The sequence below is a fragment of the Hemitrygon akajei genome, unplaced genomic scaffold (genome assembly GCF_048418815.1).
Source record: "Hemitrygon akajei unplaced genomic scaffold, sHemAka1.3 Scf000078, whole genome shotgun sequence".
Classification (NCBI taxonomy): domain Eukaryota; kingdom Metazoa; phylum Chordata; class Chondrichthyes; order Myliobatiformes; family Dasyatidae; genus Hemitrygon; species Hemitrygon akajei.
Window position 1 is genome coordinate 1,020,091 of NW_027331964.1, and position 22,240 is coordinate 1,042,330.

A 22,240-nucleotide genomic window follows, 5' to 3' on the forward strand; every position below is an offset into this window, starting at 1 on the left:
ACTTTACTCTCTCTCTTTCTCTTCATGTCGGTAGGTGAGAGAAACGCTCTTTGAGACCATTATCGGATTCAACACAGCAGCAGATAGTTGTAGAACAGCACACAGGATTTGATGTAGATTTGAGCAAAGTACAGACTCTCTGATCCAATCAGCGCTGTCGCTTGTGACGTCAGAATCCAGATATCTGACCCGCAAACCAGGAAGTGCGGCTCAGTCTCCGAGTGGAACAGAGATCGGCGCTGCTCTCTCGGGATGTCGGGACTGGCCTTCGCAGCTCTCGTTCTTTGTCTCCACATAACGGCGGGTGAGTGTCACTCTCTCGAACCCTCAGTGGCGGATAACCATCAGAGTGGCGGGTGGTAGGAGGCATGAAGATCAGGTTATAAGGATCGGCCTTACTGAGCTAAGAACAGATCACGGGTATCTGTACAGATTGTGTTAAGTGCAGTTCCCAAGTCTATCAGCGTCTGTCGCTTTTACCTCATATGATTTTCTCTTTCTCAGGTGAGTCCCAGCAGTTTACCATTATCGTTGAGCACAGCAAGATAAATGTCACCGCTGGGGGAGATGCGCTTTATTCAGTCCTGCCGTCATTCAGCTTCAGCAGTGGAAGCTGGAGTTTTAAAGGGAAAACAATCGCCCAGTGGATCAGTCAGACCGCGATTCTAGATACTGAGTACACATCGCGGGCAGAGTTATTCACTTCCAACGGGTCGCTTCTGCTGAAGTCGGTGAACATGTCGGACAGCGGGGAATACCGTGTGAATATGCTTCCAACTAGCGGCTCCCAAATCTCAGCGACCGTCACTCTGCGTGTCACTGGTAAGTGAGACAGGGTCATGCGAACTCGGACTGTAACTTTCATTTTATCGCTGTGGTGAAAGAATACAATGCAACCTTTACGGTGGTCGCAGAACCTGGACTCCAGTGAACTCTGCCAGACCTGCTCTCGGACTGTTCAGTTCTCACTGTTGTGCGTGGCTGTGTATCGCCGTTTCTGTTTGCAGGCTGCTCGCACTTGTCCGTGCCGGATGTCAGTTCCGTCTTCAAGGCCATCAAGTAATCATTTTTGCTGTATTTTACTCTATTTTTGAAAACGGACTGTTTCTCCAGTCAGCTGGAAATGATTAATTCTAAATCATCTAGCGGAAAGTTTAACGATGTTCCCCTCCCCAGTGCCGCCCACATGTCTATGGCAGTATAGAAACATAGAAACATAGAAAACCTACAGCACAATACAGGCCCTTCGGCCCACAAGGCTGTGCCGAACATCTCCCTGCCTTAGAAATTACTAGGCTTACATATAACCTCCATTTTGCTAAGCTCCACTTACCTATCCAAAAGTCTCTTTAAAGCCCCTATCGTATCCGCCTGCACCACCGTTACCGGCAGCCCATTCCACGCACTCACCACTCTCTGCCTAAAAGACTTACACCTGATTCTCCTCTGTACCTACTACCCGGCGCCTTAAATCTGTGTCCTACTATAGCAACCATTTCAGCCTTGGGAAAATGCCTCTGACTATCCACACAATCAATACTTCTCATCATCTTGTACACCTCTATCCGGTCACCTCTCATGCTCCGTCCCTCCGAGGAGAAAAGGCCGAGTTCACTGAATCTGTTTTCATTACGCATGCTCCCTAATCCAGGCAACAACCTTGTAAATCTCCTCTGCACCCTTTCTATGGCTTCCACATCCTTCCTGCAGTGAGGCGACCAGAATATTAACAGCATTCTGTAGTTTTATCTCTGATCTGTGCATCTGTAGTAATTTGCTTTAAGCAGAATATATCTCCTTGAAGCCATCATTTCAGCTCAGTACGTTACACGTGATACATGATCTGTGGTATTTTTACAGAAGCCGTATCCAGGCCCAACACCACATCGAATGACGCTGACTCGGTAGAACACAATGACACAGTTAGTTTGGAGTGCACGGCAAGAGGGGGACATGCTTCCTATTCGTGGTTAATGAAAAGCAGGACAGTTAGCTCCGACGTTAGGATTACCGTGAACACCACATCGACTGAACGTTTACCGCCAGTATCACTGTATTAGCCCATGTGTCCAACACTGATTATATTTTAAATGGAGAAAAAAACAACAAAATATAATTACGTGCAAAGGGACTTGGCAGTCCTTGTGTAGGATTGTCTGAAGGTTAATTTAGAGGTTGAGTCTGTTGTGAGGAAGAGAAATGCGATTTTGCATTCATTTCAAGAGGACAAGAATATAAAACTAACCATAGAATATTGAAAGTTTATAAAGCTCTGGCGAGGCCACAATTGGAGTATTGTGAGCAGTTTTTGGCCCCTTACCCGAGAATGGATGTGCTGAAATTGGAGAGGGTTCAAAGGGGGTTCACAAAAATGATTCCAGGATTGAAAGACTTGTCATGATATGAGCCTTTAATGTCTCTGAGCCTGTATTCACTAGAATACAGAAGAGTTCAGAGGAAGGAAACTGTCTCTCAGGTCACCCCTCATTCGTCTGAATTCCAGTGAATACAGACCCAAAGCATCAAATGTCCGTCATATGAAAACAATAGACTCATGTGAGTGAACTTCCTTTGAAGGCCTTCAGTTTCAACACATCCTTTCCAAGAACAGTGCCCCAAATCTGCTCACAATACTCCAGGTGAGGCCTCACTGGTGTTAAAAGTTGAAAGGTCACATCATTGCTTTTACAATCTCGTCCACATGAAATGAATGCTAACACCGCCTTCTCCCTGATTTCCTTGATGCCCTGACCAATAGAAAATCTATCAACCTCGGCGTTAAATATGCATACAGACTTGGTCACCTCCTCTGCTTGTGACAAACAATTCCACGGATTTACAACCTCTTCTGAAGAAATAACTTTTCAGCTCCGTTCTGAAATGAGGTTTCTCTATTTTTAGCTGTGTCGTCTTGACGTTGTCTCTCCCACCACAGGAATCATTCTATCTATAGCAAATTATAGATACATATAATCCACTATAGGAAATATCCTCTCCACATCCACTCTATCTGTGTCCTCTGGTCCTAGACTCCCCCACTATAGGAAACATCCTCTTCACATCCACTCTATCTGTGTCCTCTGGTCCTAGACTCCCCCATTATAGGGAACACCCTCTCCACATCCACTCTATCTGTGTCCTCTGATCCTAGACTCACCCACTATGGGAAACATCCTCTCCACATCCACTCTATCTTTGTCCTCTGCTCCTAGACTCCCCCACTATAGGAAACATACTCTCCACATCTCCTCTCTCTTTGTCGTCCGTTCCCAGGTTCCCAAACTATTGGAAACATCCTCTCCACATCCAAAGAATCTGTGTTCTCTGGTCCTAGACTCCCCCTCTACAGGAAACATCCTCTCCACATCCACTCTGTCTGTGTCGTCTGGTCCTAGACTCCCCCACTATAGGAAACATCCTCTCCACATCCACTCTATCTGTGTCGTCTAGTCCTATACTCCCCTCCTACAGGAAACATCCTCTCCACATCCATTGTATCTGTGTCCTCTGGTCCTAGACTCCCCCACTATCGGAAACCTCCTCTCCACATCCACTCTATCTGTGTCCACTGGTCCGAGTCTCCCCCACTGTAGGAAACATCCTCTCCACATCCACTCTATCTGTGTCCTTTGGTCCTAGTCTCCCCCACTATAGGAAACATCCTCTCCACATCTACTCTGTGTCGTCCGTTCCCAGGCTCCCCCACTGTTGGAAACATCCTCTCCACATCCACTAAATCTGGGTCCTCTGGTCCTAGTCTCCCCCACTACAGGAAACATCCACTCCACAACCACTCTGTGTTGCTTTTTAGAAGTTAGGAGGATGGTTAGTCTGAGGCCATAATCCTATCCACATACACTCTAACAAGGCCTCTCACAATTCGATAGTTGTCTATCAGGTCCCCCCTCATTCTTCTGAAGTCCAGTGAATACATACCCAAAGCCATTAAATGCTCTTTATAGGAAAATCATTCAATGATAGACTCATATGAGTGAATTTCCAAGAGAAATGGCCTAAATCTGCTCACAGTACTCCGGGTGAGACCTCACTGGTGCTTAAAAATTTGAAAGATTACATCATTGTTTGTATAATCTCGTCCACTTGAAATGAATGCTAACATTGCATTACCCTCCTCACCACAAAATCAACATGAACATTAACCTTTTCTGGATCTTGCACAAGGACTCTCAAGTCTCAATACACTTCAATACTTTGTATTTTCCCTCCACTTAGGGAATATTCATCTCTCATTTATTCAAACAACGTGCATGACCGTTCGCTAACCGGCACTGTATTCCTTCTGTCATTTCTTTGGCCATTCTCCTAATATGTTTTGTAGCAGGATTTAAATAAGATTTACAATGAGATTTACTAGGATGTTTCCTGGATTGGGGAGCATGCCTTATGAAAGTGCCTTGTGAACTCGGCCTTTTCTCCTTGGAGCGTCGGAGGATGAGAGGTGACCTGATAGCGGTGTACAAGATGAAGAGAGGCATTGATCGTGTGCATAGTCGGAAGTTTTTTTCCACCTGGGCTGAAATGGTTGCCACAAGAGGACACAGGTTTAAGGTGCTGGGCAGTAGGTACAGAGGAGATGTCAGGGGTAAGTTTGTTACTCAGAGAGTGGCGAGTACGTGCAATGGGCTGCAGGCAATGATGGTGGAGTCGGATACGATAGAGTCTTTTAAGAGACTTTTCGATAAGGACATGGAGCTGGAAAAATATAGGGCTATGGGTAGGAATAGTAATCTCTTAGGTCGGGACATGTCCGGCACATCTTTTCGGGCCGAAGGGCCTGTATTATGCTGTAGGTTTTCGATGTTTCTGCATGATGATACTTTTCCACCTGTCATTTCTTTGCCCATTCCCCTAATACGTCTAAGTCCTTATGTGGCCTCTCTAATTCCTCAATGCGAAATGGCCCTCCAAGTGTATTCATGTCGTCTGCAAACTTTACAAGAGTGCAATCAATTCCATCGTCTAATTCATTGGCATGTAACAGGAAAATAATCGGCCCCAACACGGCCCACCGTGGAACACCACTGGTCACTGGCAGACAGGCAGAGAAAGCTCACGCTTTGGCTTTCGCCAATCGGCCATTACTTTACCCATGCTGAATCTTTCCTGTAAGACCTTTAACACTTATAAAACTTATAACTTTATAACTTAACAAGCTTATAAAACTGCCTCATGTGTGGCCCCATGTCATGGGCTTCAGAAAATTCCAGAACATAACATCAACCGGTTATCCTTCGTCTATCCTGTCTGTAATTTCTGCAAAGAATCCCTATGAGTTGTCTGACAAGATTTCCCCCTGAGGGAAGCATGCTGACTGCAGCCTATTTTATCATGAGCCCCCATGTCCCCTGAGACCTCATCTTTAATGATCGACTCCTTTCCAAACAGTTCTGGCCAACTACCGTCCCATTGGTCTGTAATTCAATTTATCCCGTTGTAATACTGACACATATGACTTCAGCTTCTCCTTCACAATTTTCAGGGTGAATTCGATCAATTTATAAAGACTTTCCCGAAATTGTTTGTTTTCTTTTCCCTTAAGGTCTCTGTTCAATTCTGTATCTTTGCTCAACACCAAATCCAGAATAAATGATCCTCTACTGGACTCAACCACCAGCTGCCCTGAAACACCAGCTCGCAGGGACTCTACAAGATCACCCTGCTGGAATCCAGTACCAACCTCATTTTCCCAATCAATCTTCCTATTGAAATCCCCCATCACTTATTGTAACATTGTACACTTGACATGCATTTTCTACCACACGTTGTAATTTTAGGCCGCATCATTATTCTGTTTGGCGGTGTCTGTGCAATTCCCATCAGGGACTTTTTACCCTCGCTGTTCCACAGCTCTCTGCACATCGGTTTAATACATTCCCACCCACTTTCACCTCTTTCTAATAATTTAACTTCATTTTATTACCAACACAGCATCGCCGAACCGCTTGTCTTCCTGCTTGTCCTTTCGATGCAATATGTATCTTTGAACTTCAAGCTCTCGGCTATAATCTTTCCGCCGTGATTCGGTGTTGCCTAGAGTATTATAGGACTATTATCGGACTATATCTTGTAGGTACAATAAGATGTGTAACGACAGATTATATGGGAAGACCAGTTTATCCCCATTTGTCCCAGAAGACAATTAAAGTATAGCCAAATTTCTTGGACCCCGTAAGTAACAGCAGCAAAACTTTAAACTCTGGACTTTCATTTTGTCTTCGATCTGTTCTGATATCGAAACACATGGAGATGAGAGGTAGGAATGGCGACGATATTGAGTTGGCGACACACAAATATTGTGAACGTGCAGAGAAAACCAAGCGTAAAACCATTTGCATTTTGATTGTATTTACAGAACCAGTGACCAGGGTTACTGTGGTGACCAATGATTCCACTCCCCTGGAAAACCTCGATACCATCGCACTGAGTTGTGACGCGTCGGGCACTGTTGAGACACGGACATGGTTCAAGGATGACCAACCCATCCAGGAAAACGGCAGAATATTTACATCTCCCGACAAGGCGAAACTGACTATAATCAGTGTGAACAGAAACGACGCAGGGACGTACAAGTGCATCGCCAGCAACTCTTTCAGCAATGGCGCTGGAGAGACCTACGTGGGGGTTTACTGCGGGTGCACAGGTAAACTACAACGTTCATTTGTATCGGATATTACTATACTCGACAGGTATTCGCATTTTATAGACAGGGTAGTGAAGGACAGAATTGTACCGGAGGGTCCAGTTGTGCCAAATATTGTGTCAAACCCGGCATTTACCCACCTTGCTCTGCAGTCCCCTGGGGTGAATATGCCTGGTACAACGGGAACAATCTCCTGCAGACAGGGCAGGAACTCACCCTTGTGTCACTGAGCTTGGTTCACAAGGCGCCAAATAATTTATATTCACCATTTCCGTCCAGAACGGGTGAGTGTTATTCCTGTTTTGAGAAAACCGTTACTGACAGGACAATATCGGAGGTAGTAAGACGTGTCAATAAAGGACGATCAGTGGTGTATCTGGATTTCAGTGAGGTGTTTGACAAGGTTCTTCGCAATGCGATCATTTGGAAAGGTAGGATTGGACAGAAACGTGGTTGCGTAGATGCAGAGTTGAGTTGTGACAGAGGAAACCCGTGGTAATAGATGACATCTATTCTAGACAATCAGAGCATACGTCATAGGGGCAGGAATTCGGCCATTTCGCCCATCGAGTCTTATTCACCATTCACGCATGGCGGACCCCCCACCCCCCGGTCACCCCTACATCCCCGCCTTCTCTCCGCAGCCTTTGATGCGGTGTTCATTCAAGAACGGATCAAACTCTGTCTTGAGTACACCCAGCGAGCTGGCCTACACAGCTTCCCGTAGTAGCAAATTTCACAATTTCAACACTTCTGACTGACGAAATTTCTACGCATCTATATTTTAAATTGATGCCCCTCTATACTGAGGTTGTGCTTCCATATCCGAGACTCTCTCACCCCATGAAACACACTTTCCACATCTACTCTGTCTGGCCGTTTCAACATTCGTAAAGTTTCAATGGGATACCACCTCCCCCACCCCCGCCCCACATCCTTGTAAATTCAAACGACTACACACTGTTACGTACCCCGTAACTGGGTGTCAGACCAGCAAAGACAGAAGTATCCGTTGGAGTCTGGCGGTACTATATTCAAATTTGTTTAATAATAAAATAAGCAAAACAATACCAATAATGCAAATATACATATAACACAAGTCAGCAGTAATAAACCTAAAAGTGTAGGAATAATAATAATAATAATAATAATAATAATAATAATAATAATAATAATAATAATAATAATAATAATAATAATAATAATAATCAATAATAAACAAGCTCTATCGATGTCTAGGGGTAAATGAATTGTCATAGAAAAGTATAAAGTTCAGTTCAGTTCATGAGTGCTGAAGTAGTTATGCTTGTTGTGTTGTAATCGTTGGAGAGAGAGAGAGAGAGCGAGAGATTAAGCAGTTGCAATCAGCAAACCTTCCTGTTGCCTTTTGATTCCGTTGCACCGTTGTTGTGGTGGTCATTCAGCTGTGACCCCTCCGTCCTTCTACTAGACCGTTCTTCTGTGGTGGACCCGTCACTCTGGCATGGGTGGACACACACACAAGCCCCCACCGGCCCTGCTGTAACACTGTGAGTTTTACTGACCGATCTCCTGGTTCGTTCTCCGAAGCCCCCACCTTTCTTGTGGGTTCCAACACTCAATCAGTGTCCACTGGTGTGTCTCCTGGTGTGTCTGAAGCGTGTCTCTCCAGACCTGTCTTTTATCCCTACTAACGGGGTCTCAGCTGTCCATTATTCTGAATGATTGTGTCTATCCAATCAGGCCACTCCTGCAGTCCACCGAGGAACGTTAACGAGCAACGTAATGCCCTTGCAGCGAAAATGTAAATAATCCAGGAAGAGTCATAATAAATCAACAGTCTCTCTCTCTCTCTCTCTCTTATCTGTAGCGAATGTTCGTGCCTGTGTTTCGTCTCTCTCTATCATGAGCAGCATAGCAACAGCAATAGTTCGTATTTCTCAAGAATGGGGTTGGGAATGGTTAAATCTGCAGCCCATTGTCCATCAGGTCTGTTCATCACTCATAACAACACCCAGAGCAATTAAACGTTCCTCGTATGTTAACCCTTTCATTCAGGGAATAATCCTTGTGACACAATATACAACTCTAAACTGACCCAGTCAAATTGCTGTGAAAATGTATTTACCACTGATAAAATTGTGTTCTCGGAATGTAAGATATCTAAACTTCCCTTGTGTGTTACCAGCAAAAACAGATGGCAATTGTACCCTCGGCTCTGGCGCAATCGTGGGCATTGTACTTGGTTTACTTGGCGTGGGCCTGATCGGCGGAGTCAGCGGATGGTTGATCGCGAGGAAAACTGGCGGGTAAATACTTTTTTTTTCGGAATATCGCCTCTACTTTTAATTTGTGCGGTAGAATTTTTTTTTGCATACGTGGGATATTGGAAGCTTCAAAGGCGAGTTTGTGATGCGACAGGCGAATGAAGCAAATTACACAAGCTGGACAGGGAAATAGGTAAATATCTGGTGACGAGACATCTGCAAGGTTCAGCAATGGAACACGAACGGTGCATGAGTGGAGTGGCCGACGTTTGCATTTTTTACATCTCATTTCCCAAAAAGTGTTAAAACTGATCAGCAATTCCGGTATCATTCCACAGATCAGGGACAGACCGTGGACAGAATGAGCATTAAGCTTTCACGTGGGCGTTGTTTTCCTGAAATTTGAACATTTGTCTGAAAGCGGAAGCGTTCAGTGATACATGTGTCACTTTTCCCCTGACAAACTGAGATCTGAAAGCCCGAAACACTATCGCTGTGCAATGCAATATGGCCACTGCTGTTAAGATCGAGTAGGACTGGAATCGGGCATCTGATAACCTGAACAGTTTCCAGGAATAACTAGGGAGTATCCAATGGAATTACAGGAAATATATCATTCGGTGCATCAGTACAAGAAAGTCACTTCCCGCCGAATTCATGTTTTGTCCTTTGTTTCTCTTTATTCAGGATCAAAGATCCGCCACAATCCCGATATGACACGAGCATCAATTCCGGAAGGAAGGGTGAGTGAACTGCATTTCAACTGTTCTACCACTGAGCTCCTGGAAATCTTAACATTTCATTTCAATATGGGAGTTCCTAGTGCACAGAAGCTGGAGGTTTTCATCAGAAGGAATGGTCACGAATAATGCTGCTTGGGTTGTTGGGATGTCCAGTTAAATAAGTGAAAAAATTCAACTCAGGATTACAATATCATTAGAGGGGCGGTATGGTATTTTCCTTTCTGTATCTGACCTAAATTATTGGTCTTCTATACAGGGGATTACCGGTTTCTGGCGTTTGTGGGAATGTAGTTCCTGCTATCGCTGGCATTTTGTTTTGTGGCCGGATTAACATCCGCTGTATTAACAACGGCCCATGATGCTCTTCACCGCTGTGACGTATCTGTATTGTTCCCGCAGGCACCTTGGATACAACCACCGTGAACGCATCGGGAACCTATGAAAATTTCTCACGGAAGGAACAGGTTGGAACAGGATGTTCATGATCTCAGTCACTGTTTTGCAAAGGGAAGATGAGAACAAAAGTAATGTGATGGGTAGCGTCCATCGGACCCTCCGGCACTGATTGGTCATTTAATAAGACCATGGGTGATCTATCCCGGTTCTCATTTCCATTTACCTGGGAAGAACGCCTCAAAATAGAAACAAACTTGGTGGCATGAACACCAACCTTTTCCTACCGGCATTTTGTTCGCTTCGCACATATTCTCCTATTTGGACTCAAATATCTTCTCCCCCACCTGTCCAACAATTTCCCCTGGTGCCCCTCCTCTTTCCATTTCCGCCACGGTGTCGTCTCCTCTTCAGCCCTTTAATTTTCCCACTGTCCAGGCCCACCTTCCAGCTGGAAAACCTTCCACTCCATTGTTTTTTTCTGCTTTTCCGCTTCCTTTCCAGATCAGTAGCAGTGTCTCGGCCGAGAACGGCGACTGTTTATTAATTTCCATTGATGTTTCCTGAAACGCTGAGTTCCTCCGCCATTTTGTGGGTGTTGCTCTGCATCTGCAGAAAGACGTCACTGGAGACAACTGCGGTGTGCGCAGAATCCGTAATTCTTGTACTCTGCAAAAACATATCTTACTCTGACTGGATCATATTTCATGAATGACTTTGTAAATGTCCGGTCTACGCGGGTAAGTCACAGAGGGAAAGCATGGTCAGGTCTGCACAGGCCCATTATGATCAGCAGTGATCTCTGTGAGCGTTTACGAGAAACAGTAAATCCGGTCAGCGTCCTGGGGCCACAAGTCCGTATCCCCAATCTGTCACGGGCACATTCTGATCCAGACTTATCTCTCAAGATGAATGGTTTTGAAGACGAGTTCCTCGTCATGTAACATGTATCATGCTACCCTTATTGCTGAGTGATTACGAATGATTGAATGTCGTTCGGGAGCCCTCCTGATGTCAGAGAAAATATATATTGCTCTCACACGGAATCATAAACACACATGGTGCAATATTGCTCCGAGCAGCAATGAATGTGAAGATTGATACCCTCGGGGTTTACATGTGCAGAGACAGAATACAATTGTCGAGCGCAAGGTTAAACGTCAAAATAGAAATCTTCAATTTCTCTTTTCAGGACGCAAGGAACAATGCACAAGATGGAAACTCCACTTACATGGTGAGGGAATTATTTGAGTCAATCCGGTTTTGAAGTAATTGTTTCCATCTCACACAGTACGAAACAGAAACGGTACTATGGTGTACCTGTGGAATTTATTGCCGGATAGGGCTGTGGTGTCAAAGTCAGTGATGGCATTATTGCACTTGCCTTCTTTACTACCTGCATGATAAACTTTAGTGAATCCAGCTCGAGGTCTACTAAGTTGATAGTTTCTTGATTAATAAGGGTGTCAAACATTACAGACAGAAGGCAAGTGATTGGGGTTGAGAGGTGTAATGAAGCAGCCATGATAGAATGGTGGAGCAGACTACGCGGGCCGAATGGCCAAATTCTTCTCCTGTGCCTTATGGTCTTCTGGATCTCTCCCGACTCCAGCGATGTGTAATAAGATCTCTTTTAACCCTGGTCCCTCTGTCCCACGGTCTTTCCGAGCCGATTTGTTACATGTGTGGAAGTCTTTTTCGGTTTCCTTCCAATTCTCCTCTCTCACAGACTGCGTTTGTTATTAACTTTTTCTAATCACAATGATTTACTTCCGTTTAACAGGGACTGGTTCTGGGCGATCGATCTGTTTACAGTGATCTGAAGAGGTAAGTCAGCAGAACATTGGGCTGTCGTTGTAAAATGTGACTTATAAAATTCTCAAGCCGATGAGTTTATCAGAAACCTGTCCGTGCGTGCTTCCAAGTTACCCAGTGATTAACAGATGAGAGACATGTAACACTGTGGGACTGGGGTCGGGCGGCGACGTGCAGCAAGTCATTGTTATTCAGAGGAATAATTGTTCTGGGCCTGTGGCCTTGCGAAACAGATAAATTGTCTGCAAATTCTCATTGACACGATGTCTGATGCCGAATAAGGAAATATCGCCCGTAATTGGTCTCACCAAGTTTATTTCCCTCCACATGAATTGAGTATTGTTTCCGCAGATGACGTCACTGGTGAACAGAAGAGGACGGTTGGCCGGGAATTCACACATGAGAAGGACAACCATCGAATAGAAGCTACCGTGCAAAACAACTCTCACTTTCTTTTACAACTGTTATCATCTCTCCCTCATACGTCAGCCAAGTGTCACATCTTCAGTACAGAGACATACTGGAAGATTGTGATTCATTTTGAATCGTAACGGCTTAGTTCTCTCAACTCAGCCCAGACTCCTGCATCCCATGATAGGCACCCTCATCCTTTGACCAACCTTTGCCCTCTCAACGTTGCTGTGCGATATGATCTCAATAATCTCATTGCCCACATTATAGGCGGTTCCGTTTCTAAAGTCATGCTTCGCTAGATCTGAAACACAGCAGTGTGTGACTCTCAACCTTCAGACTCGCCTCGATTTTCTCTTGTCCGGGAGCCTGGAGCAGGAGCTGAAGCGGTCACGTGACAATAATTCCAATGAATTCATCCGACCCGTCCCGGGCCTTCGTATTAGCAAGGTACAACTATTCGCTCACTAAATACTGTGTTATATGATGAGAGTTTCCTCTTGTCGAACAACCAGATTTTTATCTGCCCTTTTACCCCCTGACACTTGTCTTGGGATTATTCTGGACCGCAATAGACACCTTGATGCCTGTTTATACATCCGGTAGTTGCCAGGAACGACTCCTCCGCAAAGCGGATTTCGACTGGGATCAGCAGTAACGTCACGAAGGAACTCTTCAATTACTTCAAGGAAAGCCTTTCCTAACTGACTGTGTAAACCTTTGGACTTTCGCATTGCTATTTCTAAGAACTGTTTCTGCATTATCGCTTTAAGAATTGTTCAAGCTGCCGCAGAGCAGCCACCGTCCGGTTAAGTTAGCCGTTTGTTAACTTTTGGGGTTTTTTTTAGCAGCGTTTAATAAATGTTTTATTTGTTGTAAAAAAAACTGTCTCAATTATATATTCATTGTTGCTGGATCATAACAGTGACGTAAACAAGGAGTCTTGGAAAGAATGATAACACTTTGTGGTGACAAATTCACAGAGAATTACAAACTTCAGGCCCAGACCATGACCGTGAGTAGAACATTAATACCAGGATGACGTGTTTGAGGTGTCTGAGATATTGACAAAATGCAATACTCGGTCGGTGATTGAATAAACACCCGGATGTCTGGTGGGATTGCAGAAGGTGCATCCTTTGTTGTTGAACACGTGTCTCTTCAACGCTGTTATTCTCATGCAGTGTAAGCGGCTGCTGAATGGATGTGTCATAGGCGCTCAGGTAAAATGGCTCCCAGTTCGAGTTGATACTCCTTTGCGCCCCCATGGATGCTGTCTGACCAATTGACTATATCCTGGATTGTATGTTTTGCATCAGAAAGCATTTTAAAGGCTATTCCACTGAGGTGCTCCACCATAGCGCAGCCGGTCGCGGGTCGCGGGGGCAGCAGTTTCAGTGGCCATTATCAGATCATATTAAATAGAAACATCAAATGACCATCCCCCCCCCGCACCCTGACTAAAGCATCACTCAAGAATCTCGCAGCTGCTTAGCAATAAGCGTTGATGTAAGGTTAGAACTCCTCCCCTCAGTGTCCAGATTTTTTTCATACTATCTCTCCTAAATATGTTCAGAATTTCAAGGCCTCTACCTCTTTGTCGGGAATTAAAAGAAAAAGGAAACAGATTAGTAACAGTCATTGTAAAGAAATTATTCCTTCTTTCTGATTGGCTCCCTATGTTGAGAGCCGTGAACCCTGTCGGCAGTGCAATCAGAGGGTGTACATCTGTGCTCTTGTCCAACCAAGTCCCCGCAAGTTACCACGTGGTTCACAATGGTGACGTCACTATTGACAAATCCTCACTGCAGCTCACAAATACTCCTTTATAAACTGATCGCAAAAACACGTTTTTTACGAGTTTCAATTTATTTGGTCGCTTATGTTAATCAGGAGAGAATATAGGACGAACTGTTGAAGTTAACACACTGACATTCCAAACATGAACTCAGGTCGGCTAATCGCCATATGGAGACAGCTCCCCTACTTCAGGAGCTCTCGACCGGTCTGACTGCAACCTCAGACTTACAGTTGGTGGGTGTCAGGAATGGACGGGCAATACTGTACTTTGTGATAACTGATAACGTAACTGCTATATTTTTGGCATCAGTGATGGGAATTGGAGGCGTGAACCAGAACCTGTTTACTTAGAGAGTTTTTTTGTTCCAGTTTGAGAGACATTGCACTGAACAAAAATTCTCGCTTCAGCTAAAGTTCTAAAGATTCCCAATCTATATAATCTGTGCTGCCTTCAACAACAGAGATCTTTGCAATTGCGAACATTGAAAACAGATTGTCAAGGGTTAAAATTCGGTTCTTTGCAAAGGGCCGCACGGAAGTAAATTGAGGAAGAAGGCAAATAGCTGAGGAGGTTGGCGCATATTGTTTTGTACTTGTGGGGAAGGCGGAACCTTGTGGGGGAACAGGTGCGGAGAGAAAGCAGAGTCTGAAGGAAATTGACATGTTTATAAGCACGACTCTTGGATCTGACCATCTGCAACAGGAGGTTTCACAAGGTCTGACAACGGAGTGTGTTGAAACTTTGGTTGTCCTCTTCTCCTTATGTTTTACCGAAGTTACTGCAGAGCGCGGTGAAGGAGACTTCGCTATTTCATGAATGCGGAAGAAAGAGAAACAGAGAAATGAGGCGAGGTAAGTTGGACATCAAGATTGGGGAATTTACTGCGGTCTATTATTAAGGAAACAGAACATGCAGCTGCGAAGTTAAGACTACAGCAGGTCACGGAGAAAACGTATTATTGGAAAAGACAGGAGAGTGTGAAAATTCTGGACATATAATAATTAACCATATAACAATTACAGCAAGGAAACAGGCCATCTCGGCAATTCTTAATCCGTGCCGAACGTTTACTGGCACCTAATCCTACCGACCTGCACTCATCCCATAAGCCTCCATTTCTTTCCTGTCCATATCTCTATCTATTTTTTTTTAAATGGCAATATCGAACCTGCCTATACCACTTCTACTGGAAGCTCTTTCCACACAGCTACCACTCTCTGAGTAAAGAAATTCCACTTCGTGTTACCCCTAAACTTTTGTCCAATAACTCTCTGCTCATGTCCTCTTGTTTCAATCTCCCCCACTTTCAAAGGAAAAATACTATACAAGTCAACTCTATCTATCCCCCTCATAATTTTTAGTACCTTTATCAAGACCCCCTCAACCTTCTACGCTCCAAAAATAAAGACCTAACTTGTTCAACCTTTCTCAGTACCTTAGATTCTGAAAAGCAGGTAACATTCTTGTAAATCTCCTCTGCACTCTCTCTAATTTGTTGACATCTTTCCTATAATTCTGTGAGCAGATCTGTACACAATACTCCAAATTTGGCCTCACCAATGCCTTGTACAATTTTAACATTACATCCCAACTCCTGTACTCAAAGTTCTGATTTACAAAGGCCAGCATACCATACGCATTCTTGAACACCCTATCCACATGAGATTCAACTTCAGGCAACTATGCACCATTATTCCTAGATCACTCTGTTCTACTGCATTCCTCAATGCCCGACCATTTATCATGTACGTCCTATTTTGATTAGACCTACCAAAATGTAGCCCCTCACACTTATCAACATTAAACTCCATCTGCCATCTTTCAGCCCACTCTTCTAACTGGCCTAAATCTCAGTAAGCTTTGAAAACCTTCTTCCTGATTCACAACGCCACCTATCGTAGTATCACCTGCATACTTACTAATCCAATTTACCACCCCATCATCCAGATCATTAATGTATATGACAAACAACATTGGATCCAGTACAGATCACTAAGGCACAACACTAGTCATCGGCCTCCAATCTGACAAACAGTTATCCACCACTGCTCTCTGGCATCTCCCATCCAGCCACTGTTGAATACGTTTTAATTCTTCAACGTTAATACCTAACGATTGAACCTTCCTAACTAACCTTCCGTGTGGAACCTTGTCAAAGGCCTTACTGAAGTCCATATAGACAACATCCAATGCTTTACCCTCTTCAACTTTTCTGGTAACCTCTTCAAAGAATTCAATAAGATTTGTCAAATTTGTCAGAATTGTCATGACCTTCCACGCACAAATCCATGCTGACTGTTCCTAATCAGACCCTGTCTATCCAGATAATTATATATACCATCTCTAAGAATACTTTCCATTTATTTACCCACCACTGACGTCAAACTCACAGGCCGGTAATTGCTAGGTTTACTCTTAGAACCTTTTTTAAACAATGGAACCACATGAGCAATACGCCAATCGTCCGTCACCATCCCCGTTTCTAATGATATTTGAGATATTTCTGTCAGAGTCCCTGCTATTTCAACACTAACTTCCCTCAAGGACCTAGGGAATAGGACCTAGGGATTCTTTTTACATTCTTTAAACTCCTCGAGCACCTCATTTACTCCATGCTGCCTATACTTATGACCGATCTCTCTCTTTTTCCGAACCAAGTTTCCAATATCCCTTGAAAACCATGGCTCTCTCAAACTTTTAACCTTTCCTTTCAATCTATCAGGAACATAAAGATTCTGTCCCCTCAAAATTTCACCTTTAAATGACTTCCATTTCCTTGTTACATCCTTCCCACAAAACAAATTGTCCCAATCCACACCTTTTAAATACTTTCACATCTCCTCGAAGTTAGCCTTTCTCCAATCAAAAATCTCAACCCTGTGTCCAGTCCTATCCTTCTGCATAAGTATATTGAAACTAATGGCATTGTGATCACTGGACCCCAAGTGCTCCCCAACACATACCTCCGTCACCTGACCAATCTCATTCCCTAACAGGAGATCCAACACTGCCCCTTCTCTAGTTGGTACCTCTACGTATTGCTGCAAAAAACTATCCTGCACACATTTTCAAACTCCAAACCATCTTTTCCTTTTACAGTATGGGTTTCTCAGTCTATGTGTGGAAAATTAAAATCTCCTACAATCACAATCGTGTGCTTACTACAAATATCTGCTATCGCCTTGCAGATTTGCTCCTCCAATTCTCGCTCCACATTAGGTGGTCTATAGTATACCCCTATAAGTGTTACTAAACCTTTCCCATTCCTCAGTTCCACCCAAATAGTTTCCCTAGACGAGCCCTCTAATCTATCCTGCCAGAACACTGCTGTAATATTTACTCTGACAAGCAATGCAACAACTCCCCCTCTTGCCCCTCCGATTCTAGCACACCTGAAACAACGAAATCCAGGAATATTTAGTTGCCAATCACACCCCTCCTGCAACCATGTTTCACTAATAGCTGCAACACCATATTTCCAGGTATCAATTCATGCTCTAAACTCATCCACCTTTCTTACAATGCTCCTAGCATTAAAATAATTGCAAAAACAGTTATCCAACACTGTTCTCTGACATCTGCCATCCAGCCACTATTTAATCCATTTTAATCCTTCAACGTTAATACCTAACGATTGAACCTTCCTAACTAACTTTCCGTGTGGAACTTTGTCAAAGGCCTTACTGAAGTCCATATAGACATCATCCACTGCTTTACCCTCTTCAACTTTCCTGGTAACCTCATCAAAGAATTCAATAAGGTTTGTCAAATTGCTCAGATTTGTCATGAACTTCCACGCATAAATCCATATTGACTGTTCCTAATCAGACACTGCCTATCCAGATAATTATATATACCATCTTTAAGAATACTTTCCTTTTATTTACCCAGCACTGTCGTCAAACTCACAGGCCGGTAATCGCTAGGTTCACCCTTAGAACCCTTTTTAAACAATGGAACAACATGAGCAATTCGCCAATCGTCCGTCACCATCCCCGTTTCTAATAACATTTGAGATATTTTTGTCAGAGTCCCTGCTATTTCTACACTAACTTACCTCAAGGACATAGGGATTCTTTTTTGCATTCTTTATATTCCTGGAGCACCTCATTTCCTCCATGCTGCCTATACTTATGACAGATCTCTCTCTTTTTCCGAACCAAGTTTCCAATATCCCTTGAAAACCATGGCTTTCTCAAACTTTTAACCTTTCCATTCAATCTATCAGGAACATAAAGATTCTATACCCTCAAAATTTCGCCTTAAATGACTTCCATTTCTCTGTTCCATCCTTCCCTCAAAACAAAATGTCCCAATCCACTCCTTCAAAATACTTTCGCATTTCCTCGAAGTTAGGGTTTCTCCAATCAAAGACCTCAACCCTGGGTCATGTTTCACTAATAGCGACAACAACATATTTCCAGGTATCCGTCCATGCTCTAAGCTCATCTACCTTTCACAATGCTGCTAGCATAAAAATAATCGCATTTAAGAAATTCTCCACCTCTCACCACCTTTTCCTCTCTGTTTATCTCTAACTGTTCAAACAACTTTACTATTTTCTTTTTCTTCCATCTCCCGTATATCTGTTCCTACACTGTGGTTCCCCTACCCCCTTGTATCTAGTTTAATCTACCGGAGCCTCTCTAGCAAACCTGCCTGCAAGAATATTTGTTCCGACCCCCCGCCCCACCCCCAGTTCAGATGTAAACCGTCCCGCCGGAACAGATCCCACATACCCTGGAAAACTACCCAATTATCTATAAATCTGAAGCCCTCCCTCCTGCACCATATCTTCAGCCACGTGTTGATCTGTACCATCTTACTATTTCTAAACCCTCCTGCACATGGAACTGGTAGCAATCCTGAGATTGCTATACTGCAGGTCCTGTCCTTTAACCTGGCGCCTAATTCCCTGAACTCACCTTTGAGGACCTCCTCACTCTTCCTACCCACGTCATTGGTCCCTACATGGACCACGACATCCGGCTGCTCATCCTCCCTCTTGAAAATACTGAGAACTCGATCAGAGATAGCGCGGACTCTAGCACCGGGGAGGCAACAGACGATCCGGGATTTCGATCTTTTCCACAGAACCTCCTATCTGACCCCTGAACTATCGAATCCCCTATCACTACTGCTCTTCTCTTTTCTCTCATTCCTTTCTGAGCTGAGGGTCCAGTCTCGGAGCCAGAGACGCAACCACTGCAACTTGTCCCTGGTAGGTCGTCCCCATCAACAGTATCCAAAACGGTATCCTTATTATTGATGGGAACGGCCGCAGGGGTGCTCTGCTCTTCCTGTCGATTCCCCTTCCCTCTCCTGACAGTCACCCAGCTACCTGTCTCCTGACTCCTTGGGGTTACTATCTCCCTGAAACTCCTGTTTATTTCTGCCTCTGCCTCCCGAATGATCGGAAGTTGATCCAGCTCCAGCTCCAGTTCCCTAACACCGCTTGTCAGGAGCTGCAGCTGGATGCACCTTTTGCAGGTGTAGTCATCAGGGACAATTGTGCTCGCCCTGACTTCCCACATACTGCAAACGGAGCACTCAACTGCCCTAACTGCTGCCTCCGTTCCCTACTCCTTGGAGAGGATGCTCTGTACGGTACTGGATTCGATATGATGCTCTGTACGCTATTGGATTAGAGAGGATGCTCTGTACGGTACCGGAAGAAGATTATGCTCTGTACGCTACTGGATTAAGAAGGATGATCTGTACGGTATTAAATTAGTTAAAGGAACGTACCCGGCCTTACCTCAATTGGAGTGAAGCTCGTCCTCAACCTCTGCTCGCTTTTTAAATTCTCCCGCTGATCTCATGTTCGGCCAAAGCCGTCCCACTCTGCCTCAGTCCACTCCGATGATGGCCACAATGACAAATCTCGCCAAATCTACTTCCTTCCTGTTGCTAAGGTAGCCAACACGAATTGTTTATTTATTTCCTCAGATGACGTCCCTGGTGAATAAAAGAGGACGGTTGGCCGGGAATTCACACATGAGAAGGTCAACCATAGAAAAGAATCTACCGTTCAGAAGAACTCTCACTTTCTTTTACAACTGTTATCATCCCTCCCTCATACGTCAGCCGTGTCACATCCTCAGTACAGAGACAAGGGTGTGACTCACTTTTCTATCGTAGCTCCAACTTCAACCCGGACTCCTACATCCCATGATAGGCACCCTCATACTTCCATCAACATTTGCCCTCTCAACTTTGCTCTGCAATATGATCTGAATAATCCCATTGCCCTCATCACAGGCAGTTCTGTTTCCGAAGACACATTTCGCTTAGATCTGAAACATAGCAGTGTGTGACTCTGAACCATCAGACTAGCCTCGATTTTCTCTTGTCCGGGAGTCTGGAGCAGCAGCAGAAAAGGTCACGTGACAAAAATTCCAATGATTTCATCTTTCCCGTCCCGGGCCTTCGTATTAGCAAGTGCTAGCTCACTAAGTACTGAGCGATATGATGTTAGTGTCGTCTTATGGAGCAACTAATTTTTTATCCGCGACATCCAGTCCTATCTGTTTTGGGATCATTCTCAAAGTTTCAAAGTTCCATGGTACAATTGAATATGAGAAAATTGAATACAATATACATCCTGAACTGCTTTATCTTCGCCTCCATCCACAAAAGCAGAGGAGTGGCCCAAAGACAGTTAAATGTTGGAACATTAAAGTTAGCGGCAACAGGCAAAAATACCCCCTCCCCCCACCGGCAAAAAAACGCATCGACACCGCCGCCGAGCACTCAAGCGTGAGTTAAGGAAAGACACAGACCTGCGGTTACCCCAAAGTCTTCGCGTTTCACCGGTATTCGACATACCACAGGTTCTCTCCCTAATCAGGGAGGAAGAGGGGCGAACATTTTCCCACCTTGACGGGAATGGCCATATTGACGCGCTTGTCTACAGCCAGCAGTTGCCAGGAACCACTTTCTCGCCCTCCGCCGCACACCGCGGTCACAGAGGCACAAGGTGCATTTGGACAGCGCGGGAGGTGCGCGTGTGGGGGTTACGAGCATGGGCTTGTAGAAGGGAATTCCAGGCATTGGGAAATACAGAGTTAGCGGTCTGGTTTGGAAGATAAACAACAATGTGACGTAAACTAGGAGTCTTGGAAAGAATGATAACACTTTGTGGTGACAAATTCACAGAGAATTACAAAATTCTGGCCCAGACCATGACCGTGAGTAGAACATTAATACTAGGATGACGTGTTTGAGGTGTCTCAGATATTTACATAATGCAACACTCGGTCGGTGATTGAATAAACGCGCGAATGTCTGGTGGGATTGCAGAAGGTGCATCATTTGTTGTTGAACACGTGTCTCTTCAACGCTGTTATTCTCATGCAGTATAAGCGGCTGGTGAATGGATGTGTCATGGGCGCTCAGGTAAAATGGTTACGAGTGGAGTAGATGTTACTTTGCGCCTCCATGGATGCTACCTGACCAATTGAGTATGTCCTCGATAGTATGTTTTGTAACAGAAAGCTTTTTAAAGCCCATTCCACTGAGGTGCGCCGCCATAGCGCTGCCGGTAGCGGGTCGCTGGGGCAGCAGGTTCATTGGCCATTATCAGATGATACTAAATAGAAACTTCAGATGAACATTCCTCCTCCCCCCGCACTCTGACTAAAACATCACTCAAGAATCTCGTGACTGTTTGGCCAGAAGCATTGATGTAATGTTAAGTGTCCAGAGGTTTTTCAAACTATCTCTCCTAAATATCTTCAGAATTTCAAGTCCTCTATCTCTTGGTCTGGAATTAAAAGAAAATTAAGATTCGTAACAGGCAGAGTAAAGAACTTATTCCTCCTTTCTGATTGGTTCCCTAAATTGAGAGCCGTGAACACTGTCTGCATTGCAACCAGGAGCTGTACATCTATGCTCTTGTCCAACCAAGTCCCCGCAAGTACCCACGTGGTTCACTGTGGTGACGTCACTGCGGCAAATCCTCACTGCAGCTAACTAATGCTAATTTTACGAATTTCAATATATTTAGTCACTTGTTTTAAATCCCGAAAGAATATCGGACGAACGGTTTGTTACATACCCCGTAACTGGGTTACCAAACCAGCTGAAATGGAATACACGTTGGAGTCTGTAATTACTAGTAACTAATAAAGTTTATTATCAAACTAAGTCATACAGTACAAAAATAAAA

General features: G+C 44.3%; 1 protein-coding gene across 1 annotated transcript; it reads left to right on the forward strand.

Annotated features, from left to right (window-relative positions):
- Positions 1-252: 252 nt before the first annotated feature.
- Positions 253-12,953, forward strand: LOC140722494 (cell adhesion molecule CEACAM15-like). Its single transcript, XM_073037217.1, has 9 exons — positions 253-304; positions 505-822; positions 6,374-6,661; positions 8,829-8,949; positions 9,595-9,650; positions 10,050-10,114; positions 11,236-11,277; positions 11,827-11,870; positions 12,210-12,953. Exons 1-9 carry the CDS (start codon positions 253-255, stop codon positions 12,211-12,213), a joined length of 990 nt encoding a protein of 329 aa, XP_072893318.1. The 3' UTR covers positions 12,214-12,953.
- Positions 12,954-22,240: the final 9,287 nt, after the last annotated feature.

What these genes read in the sequence shown, in the direction of transcription:
- LOC140722494 (XM_073037217.1), top strand. Translation starts at nt 253, where the DNA reads ATGTCGGGACTGGCCTTCGCAGCTCTCGTTCTTTGTCTCCACATAACG. An exon ending in TTGTCTCCACATAACGGCGG is followed by an intron (nt 305 to 504) that starts GTGAGTGTCACT and finishes TCTCTTTCTCAG; the next exon opens with GTGAGTCCCAGCAGTTTACC. An exon ending in ATGGAAACTCCACTTACATG is followed by an intron (nt 11,278 to 11,826) that starts GTGAGGGAATTA and finishes TCCGTTTAACAG; the next exon opens with GGACTGGTTCTGGGCGATCG.